Source organism: Temnothorax curvispinosus, unplaced genomic scaffold (assembly GCF_003070985.1).
Source record: "Temnothorax curvispinosus isolate PA1 unplaced genomic scaffold, ASM307098v1 QBEX01010126.1, whole genome shotgun sequence".
Taxonomy (NCBI): Eukaryota; Metazoa; Arthropoda; class Insecta; order Hymenoptera; family Formicidae; genus Temnothorax; species Temnothorax curvispinosus.
In genome coordinates this window covers 184,425-193,753 of record NW_020219906.1, presented here as the reverse complement: position 1 = coordinate 193,753, position 9,329 = coordinate 184,425, and the positions used below count along the sequence as shown (strand labels likewise).

The 9,329-nt window shown below is 40.2% G+C and overlaps 1 protein-coding gene across 3 annotated transcripts in view; it reads left to right on the top strand.

Moving 5' to 3' along the window:
• Positions 1-560: 560 nt before the first annotated feature.
• LOC112459802 (FERM domain-containing protein 5) overlaps positions 561-9,329 on the top strand; it is a 30,869-nt gene continuing 22,100 nt past the window's right edge. The window contains exon 1 of one of the 3 annotated variants that reach the window (XM_025024130.1): positions 561-988. In XM_025024130.1, the coding sequence (XP_024879898.1) occupies positions 893-988 (96 nt within the window). In that variant the 5' untranslated portion in view covers positions 561-892. The remainder of the gene's footprint in view (positions 989-9,329) is intronic. The other 2 variants (XM_025024131.1, XM_025024132.1) reach the window with 2 other exon arrangements.

The following is a 9,329-nucleotide window of genomic DNA, read 5'->3' as shown; positions in this document are numbered from 1 at the left end:
ACGAGCATGAAGTTAGTTGTCGATATGATAATTTGGAGTGATCACACGTTAACTGATAAGTAATGCCCTCTACTTGTCGAAAGAAAACCGAACGCGCAATAATATTCTTTTATATCATACTAAATAGTCTCCAATATAGCGATATAATTACGGGGGAAGCTTCAAGTGTTTGCATGATTGATTTCACGTTTATTTTTAGGCGCGAGTTTTCGGAGTTAAATTATTTCAAAGTAACGACAAATTTACAAACTCGATCTTAATCGAGCAATAGGCGAGTATGTCAAGTGCTCATTTAAAAGTATATTTGACAAATTTCACGGCAAGCTAACGAGACTCGAACTCGAAGACTCGAAGGCAAGGCAGTAGCTCGCTTTGGCTCGCTTACCGCGAGTGCTCCTGCAGAATCAGCATTCAGCCGATTCAGCGGCAAATCGAAATCCGGCGCGACGCGGCGCGCGGCGCGGCGCCATGACAGGCAAGTGGAAACGGCAACGGCGCGCGGGCCGCGAGGGAGCGAGGCCGGAGGCGGAGACGTGGCATCGCCGCGTTGGCCGCGGCGGCGGCGCAGGGCGAAGCAGTGGGACGAACTGGTTGACAGACAGCCTCGCGTTCTTCCGCTACCGCGGTGATGTGTCGTCGTTCACCGCTGTGCAACCGTGCCGTCGCGCCGTGCCGTGCCAGCTCGCCGATTAATACGGAGTACGGTCGCGCGTCAGCGGCGGCGGCGACGACGACGACGTCGACGACGACGACGACGACGACGACGACCGGCGTCGACGACGACGACGACGGTGGCGCGTGCCGCGATTAATAAACGGGCAGTGTGTGGTGCTGTGGGGGAAGGAACGATGACGGCCGGGGGGATAATTTGGGTGGCGACTTGAGGGCAGAAATGTTGAAATTCGGCAGCAAGAGCGATGTGACGGTGGTGCATCGCGCCACTATTCGACTGTTCGACGACAACGAAATTATCTACTGCGACTTTCAGGTAAGAGCGCTACGCGCTACGCGTACACCGCTCGGCGCCGCGCGCCGCGGATATCCGCGCGAGTGCGACTTCTCTCGCGCTACCCCTGTGTGCGGATTTCTTTCTTCCTTTCCCTCTCATTCGCGGGCGCGCTGTCAATTCACCAGTATCGGGTATCGGCATCGAACTGAACAAGATCCGAGAGCGCTGTACTTAATCATTTAAATCCTCGATACTTTGATTTTTTACCCTTCCAGCGTCCAAGTACTCGCCAAGATTTCGGTACTTGGTACTTGCCGGAACAAGAACAGGAACGAGGGTGAAAAGATCCTAACGCGCGTGTCGCAACCGCGACGCGCGCGATTTCGCCGCGATTGCGCGTGCAATTCTGAAAAATTTCAACAGACCGGCTGTTAACAATATTCTATAAAAACTGTCCCACTTTTCACGCATTCTTCCTCAATTACATATTCCTCAATCACGTTGCAGTTTTCTTAGCGAAAATTTCAAGGGAGATCATCACTTATCGCTATTTCGAATCTTTAGCGACATATATTTTTATGATTAAGATTTGTATTAGAATTGTTTTGTATTTAAAAATAGCTGAAAGCTTCCTTTTTCAATTCGTCGTAGCTAAAAAATTACTGATGCCTCGATATTTTTTCGAAGGGAAATTCAAACTGATTGAAGGGAATGTGTCGTTAAAAATAACGTGCGAAAATCGGGATGCGCTTTCAAATATACAATTTAACATAATGTGACAATAAATACGCACGTTGTTATAATTTCTATCTAAAATTACTCCTGGAAATGTGCTCGATCTTTCTTGTTGAAGTGATATATTGAATAAAGCGATGTTTTTCTCCAATGTTTTTTCATGGCCAGCAAATGATAATGTTTTTGGCATAGCGGGTGCTTGGCACATTAATGAAATTTTGATGAATTTAATATATTATTATACAACCCCGCGATAGTATCTTATCATGTTTCGTTATATTATAGTACTGAATTAATGTCGCTTAAAACGACGGGCCTAAGGACATATTTGAATGTATCGTATTTTATTTGATATAAGAGAAAAAGAGCAAAAAAGAGGGAGTGGAAATATGATATGACAAATACGTATTTCTTTTTTTCCGAAACGATGATGTCACGATGATTACCGCATCGTTCGGAAATTCGAAGCGACATTACGATAGACTCACAATAATGCAGATTTATATCTTGAAGATTTACGAAACGCGCGAGAGAAAATAAAAAACGCAACAAACATCATCATCTTTATTGAGATATATTCAAGTACGAGCATTCTGATATTCTTTCATACGGCGCGAACTTTGTTGTTATGACTTGCATTATCTCACCTCTCTGTTTGTCTGTTCTTTATGGATGTACAAATGTATTCTGTATTTTTATGTTCTGTGTTTTTCTGATCCTGATATACCCGCATTTGTTGAAATATACGCTTTTCCCCATTATTGATTATAACGTTCGTTTCGAGATACACACATGACACACATACGTGTCGCTCGTACCTTTCATCGTGTTTCTCCTTCGTGATTGGGGGGGGGGGGGCATGATTTGAGCATCGTTGATGGACGCAGAGGGGTCGAACCGTGACTCCGTATCGAGACTGGGGTCCTTTTGACGTTTAATCGCAGCGACAGTACTCCGGGCTTGGATCGATTCCAGAAAGTCGCCTGTGTAGCACGCGGTCTACCTTGTCAAAAACTCTCTCGAGATGTTCGCGCTCGCAAATCACCTTAGCCCAACGCTCCGCGCACAAAGCCAAAAACGTCAAGATACTGGAGTAGAGATTACTTTGATTCGATTTTTAACTGTTAATATATCGATTAATATTAGGCGTTTCGCATTGTTTTCATGCGCGCGAGATAGCTTTCCTGAAATCTGTAATTTCACCTAAGTAATAATTCTCTATCGATCCACACGTTACGTCTTTCAGGAGCAATCACTATTTAAGTCTTCGCGGTCTGCGGTTACGCAAGTATAGCTGCGGAATATTCCGATAAATTCATATCATTCCCAACATTTCGTGTGTTACTTGTGCGTTGTAACATTTGTTATTCCCTCCCCTCTCTCGTCGTAAACCATAGAATTAGGGCATATCGCGTTTCATTGAAATCCCCAAAGGCGAGTCATCGAAAACCAGATATACAGATGATCCCGCTCTCCTCCCACATCCGCATCCCCCATTCGAGCGAATATTCTCTTCCGGGACTCACGGGATTATCGCTCATTCCAGGATATCCGGAAATAGAGTCGCATCGATGTCGATCGGTTCGTTTCTCTTCATTAGGCGTGCAACGGTGCATTCTTTGCGGGCGCAGAAAACAGGGGATGGTACGTGTTTCAACTTTCAACGATACGTCAAATCGTGAATGTTACGACGGAATAATTGGCAAGCGGCCAAATTGAAACGATACGACGGAGGGTGGGAAGCCATCGGTTCGGATTTAAGCTCTGAACGGATGACGATTGGAGAGACAGGGTTGGCTATTGCGTACATTAAAAGCCAATAAAATCGGGGTTTTGTTGACTATTGACTATTGATACAGCTATTGTTTTAGGTACTAGGTAGCGCAGAGCTATTGCCAGTATATTTTTAAACGGTATACATTCTCACTGATTCGTTTTTCAAGGTTTTATCAACGGCGAGAATAAAGGCAAGAACGAGGAATAATTCGAATATTCGCATGCTCTTTGCGAAAAGTATCTATGCAAAAATTAACGATATAATCATAAAGAGAATATTCTTATTCGATCACTTTTTACGAATAAGAAATTAATCTTTTAAAGGAATATGATTTCTATATATCTTATATGGAATTTGACTATGAAAATGGAAATGCATGATGCAATAAATTCAACGAGAAACGCATGATCTCCATATACCCATTATAACGTTACACGCTACACGATAGTTGCAGCTCGCCAAAAATAAAATTGAAAATATTTGATTAAGTATCTGTGTCGCGGAATATATTTCTTTTTGTTCGTTTTTAATTTTGCATAGTTACTCTCATTTCCATCTCATAAGTGTAACAAAGTGTCTCAGGGTAAAGTCGCTACGCTATTCGTTACTATGTAAGTTCAAATAATGAAAAATGGGATGTGAACTTATAATTTTACGAAGAGTTAAAATTTCCCCTTTATTGCGATTTCTTTGCGCCATTCGATGAAAGTTAGTAAGAGGTATAATCCGATTTGCGAGTGAATTCTAGGTCATTATTTGTTCTCGCTGTATTAGTGCGGTCCATTTGGCTCGCTGATAGCCGTAAATTGTGGTACGGACGACGTCATTTCATGCCTAAAAGTGTCTTAAAAAGCTTCGCTGATATTATGCACGCTCGCCTTGTCGCGTTCAATCTCGCCCACAAAATAAAGCCGATAATAATCTTTAACCTTTTTCAGACGGCAACAATGTGGTCCGTGCCAAAGTAAATGTCGGTATGCGTCATAAATAAGACGAAGAATTGTCGGAGTAACCGCGAGATAAAAGTGTGCGGATTAACTTTTGGGAAAGCTCGCGTCACCCACATATTTTGATTTATATTTATATTACGCAACTTTGCGAAGTCCATGATATTGTCATGTACACGAATGATTTAAATCCTGCGTATACTTTCGTAAAGTTTTATCTCGAAAAATCGGGACTACAGCGCGATTACAATCAAACAACAAGTGAAATATGTTAGGAATCGATGATGCTCATCTGAATATACTTAATTAATGGCAGCGACAGCAGACAAGACGTGGAATTCTATTTAGATTAATTTACTTTTTCAATTTTGCACCTATTCGTGGCGTAATATCCTTGCTTTTGCTCAGTATGATCAGATATGATTCATATAGAATAAACATTCTTCATACGCATGGCAACAATCCTGTTTACCTACACGTTCTACACGATTCATCGATTTTATTCGGACAGTTCATATAGAACGGTTATGGTTCCGCAAAGTCGATCTCGTGGTTGAGATTATACACTCGCAAGTACGAAGTTCAACAGACAGATCTCCCTTCGCAAACAACAATGTCTATAAGAGCCACCGTGTCTGGAGGTATAGGGTCACTAGGCTGCGAATCAATGATTGCCGTTCTCTTATAGTTCTTCCTACTCCCTGTCAACGTGGCGGAGGCACTTGAATTATTACCGATAAATGTAAATTCCCCGGCAATGATGTCGTGCAATTGTTAATCGACTTTGTACTTTGAAACTGGTAACTTTCTAAAGGCCTTTACAGGTTTACAAATTCTCTTATGGAAATATAAAATGGATCCTTACATATTGAACGCGGTATCCAAACAAAAAGAAATCACTACGTTCAAAGAAATATAAAATAAATTTAACGGAAATGTGACCTGATTTATGACGAGTAACCGAGAAAATAAATTTTTAATTAAATAAACAATTTTGAACGGATGGTAGACGAGACTGATAAATGAGTTGAAATTTTCATAATAATGTTATAAATTTAATTATGTAGCACGGACAGTAAAAAACAGCCTTTGACTCTCTATTCATATGCTCATATTTCGTTTACCATTCTTCTTTTGTTATATTTACGCGATAGATATTACAAAGGTGAGTTTGGAAAGTTGCGTAGCTCGGATTAGCTTTGCAAATTAAAGTATGCCTCTCGTTCTCGCGACCAAGCTCAAGGTACGCTCCTCGTGCAGCAGAAATTGCGCATTGAAACTTAAACTTTACTTCGTGCGTCTCAAGCGTGTTCAAGAAAACGCTTATTCATACGTACTTATGTATTTTTCATTCGTCATTTTCCCTCCATATTTTGGCCGAGTCGAATACACGTGTCGATGGAGTTCGATGAGGATCGATAAGAGCTCCCTGCGATTTTTTTTATGTGAGCGCAACGATCTCCAAGGATGCAGGGTCAACACAAGTCGACAGCGCTTCGCACGTTTTTATAATACATACATTAAACTCATCGATATATCCGAAAATAACTAATATAAATAACTTGGAAACAGCAAGCACTTGGATATTCTTTGATATCGATTATCTCGTTCCTTGACACTGCGTATATATTTCCGGCCAATGTATGCAAATCCTTTGATTAAGTGAAATTTGTATACTTCATTCGTATGCACGCGTTCACCGGCATTCTGTATTCCATAATTATGTTTCGCGCTCGTTTATTATTCATAGCTTTAATTTACCGTTTAACTACTCGTATTGCTTTGTCGTAAATCCGTTAATATCCGATAATTATTAGTATCCAAATAACGAGATCGGAAGATCTTTTCTCATCGCAATGCGAAGTACCGCGCCATCGTATTTCACGTCAAGAGCGCTTCACTGGCATTTACCTCGAGAGACTGAAATGATGACTTAATATGATAACTGGATTATAATATAATTGAAATGCTCTATTCGCGCTTATCTATTTCTTTAATATGATTACCAATGTAACTGCAGAGAGAATTAATAAAACTAAAGGTTAGAAGTCATTTGAGAGCTCATGAGGTTCGCCGTGTTGAAATTTGATGGCTGACTCATTCGATCTTGAACTACTGTACGTGGAAAAGTGACCAATTCTACTTATGCTAGGAATTTACTTTGAAATAGTCATAAAATGTAGGTTCTGTTTAAAAGAAGCTAATGTAACCTTGTACCTCTGACTATATTACTTTAGATAATGTCAAGTATAATACAAATTTATCGCAAGTAATTTTCTGCGTTCTATTTCTGTTTCTCTTCAATAATGTACGAAAAATATGACGCTTGTGAATTTCAGTTTTCCTTTTATAAAATTCCAAAAGTATCCAACTTTTAGTGAAAAAAACGCTTTCGTAATTTGAAAATAGTGATTAAAAAAAATAATAATTGTATAAAGTAGATGACATTCTAACGTACATATTCTCTCATCTCACGATATCTCATCGTGATGTATTTCACGCTCGAAATTTGTCGGTTGTAGCATTTTTTTCGGTAATCTTTCTGTAGTGATCCCGATTAATACTCATTTCGTATCACCATTCCGGAATCAAGTCACGCGTACAAGCTCTACAAGCGATTTATGTCTTTGTTGTAAGAGTACTGCATCGTGCGCAGGTATAGCGTGTTGTACGCGTTGCCATATCAATCTTGAGCGAGTAAATAACTCGCGAGGGACTGCCGGAGCTCGCTCTTATTAATATACAATAATGCTACACATCGAGTCCCCTGTCCCTTGTACATTCTCGGTAATTCGCGAAACGCCGCAGACGCTTCCATGTAGAACAAAGAGAGGACCCGCGGCGCACTTCGGACGTGCACGGTTTGTCGCGTGGTCCTTGACACACGTAAGGGCCGTTAAAAATACTCGACGTGCCCGGGATGACTGCCGCGCAAACGACCGCGGCGTCTTCGTCTTCGTGAAACACTCCCGTGCGCCTCCCCCTCGTATTTCTGACCATCTTACAACTTGTAGTAAGACCGTAGTAGCTCAAGCCCAAGTCCAAGCCGTCGTGAATGTTACGCTGAAATATTCAATTTGATTCTCGATACGAGTATAGAGTTATTTCGGGACGTGACATTTCGGCGCCTCGCCTTCACGGGAATGGTTCATTCAATAGTAGCTCGCGAAGAAATTTGCATTTGCAAAAATGTATAGTGCAAGATACCGCATTTCGCGTTCTATTCTACTGCATGCGCTCTACATCGCGACGCAAAGTAGTCACTTTGAATATACCAATGGGTAAAGCGGACGAACGTAAAAGAGATAACTGTAAGAACTGACTGTAAGAAGAATGCATTTTTATCAATTACTCGTGTTAACGACTAATAATAGTAATAATGACTTTGTGCTCGGTCAGTGTCAAAATGGTCGAGACATATCTGTGCTCATCAGTGATTCTCCAAATGCTCCGCGCATAGGACAATTTGTATTCCGAATACAATTAGAATAAGGTAAATTTCTTTTATCGAATTGTAGAAATGCGTTCCAAGAATGATTAAAAATAGTGCCAATTATTTTGACGTTAGTAATACATAGATATAATTCTTTTACGCTCAATGAGGCTTCTTCTAAAATGCAAATAATGCTGTTACATCAAATCTTGTATACAGCTTACGTAAAGACGAGAAAATAATATTTTTTTCCTGTCGTTGGTTTTTTTGTCCGTGACCTTGCATCGGCTGATATTTAACTCGTGATTACGGAGTTATTAAGACTTAATAATTGCAGCGATTTTGTCCATCCTATCCGAGTTTTTGTTGCAGAGAGATCACGACTGAGTATTTTTTTTACATAATCTATAGTGTATATATAATACGTGTAGGAAGCCATCCCGGGGTGTTATCTTTTTCTTGCAATATATCAGCACGATGCTATCGTTAATCGTATTAAAAATGCTTCAAGCGACATATTATTTCATATGTTATTATTTTATTATATGTATTTTCCAATTTGCTTCGTGCATGATAACATATCATGTTTAACGTATCGAAGTAGCAATCCTCTTCGCGGTGTAATAAGAAGTCGCATATATAATAATTTTTTACTGGTTTCTTGGAGTTCAACATCGGATTTGAATATTGTGAAAACTAAAATATGCGTTAATGGATTGACATTTGAAAAAAGACCATTAAAAGTAAGATAACATTTGAAATTGAAGGTTGACGACCCCGGAAAACATTCGTGTGACTTGGTTGCGAAAGCCACGTTAGATCACGTGTTCCGTTTCCGCAAAATAGGAAAGTAGTATGTCACAAAGGCGTCGAGATCCCTGATTTATAGCTTACATTTTTGTAGCATTATCTCAATTGTAAGGTGCTTTATTTATAAAAGTATAAAAAAGACACTATTTGTTTATCATAGATTGTGATAAGAACAGAGTTGAAATTGGTATCGTTTGCATGTGCATGCATAATGCAGTTTGAATATATAATTTTAACACGTAAAAATCGTATATGCTTGCATGGATACTTGTAGACGCATATAGCGTTTCAGATACTCGCGCGGATGTGAAAACGAGAGATTTCCTCAACCGTCTTTTATCGCGGACTTCCGGTATTTCACGCGTTGTACGCGCCACATCTCGTCGTTTTCCCCGTCCAGAATCGCGACAGAATCAAGTAGCGTTGATTCGCATTTGCATAAAAATTAGAAAAAGACGGAGTAAAACCCGTACTACTTTTTTTAAATAGAAATTTTCGTTTCAGAAATACGGAAGTCGCTTGTGGAGAAATTTATTCACACCTTTTGCGTCTCCACGCGATGTGTTAAAATATGGTATCTCTCATTTACATAATTTTGCGTTTAATATTTATATTGGAAATCGTTATTTGTAGAGAGAGAGAGAGAGAGAGAGAGAGAGAGAGAGAGAGAGAGAGAGA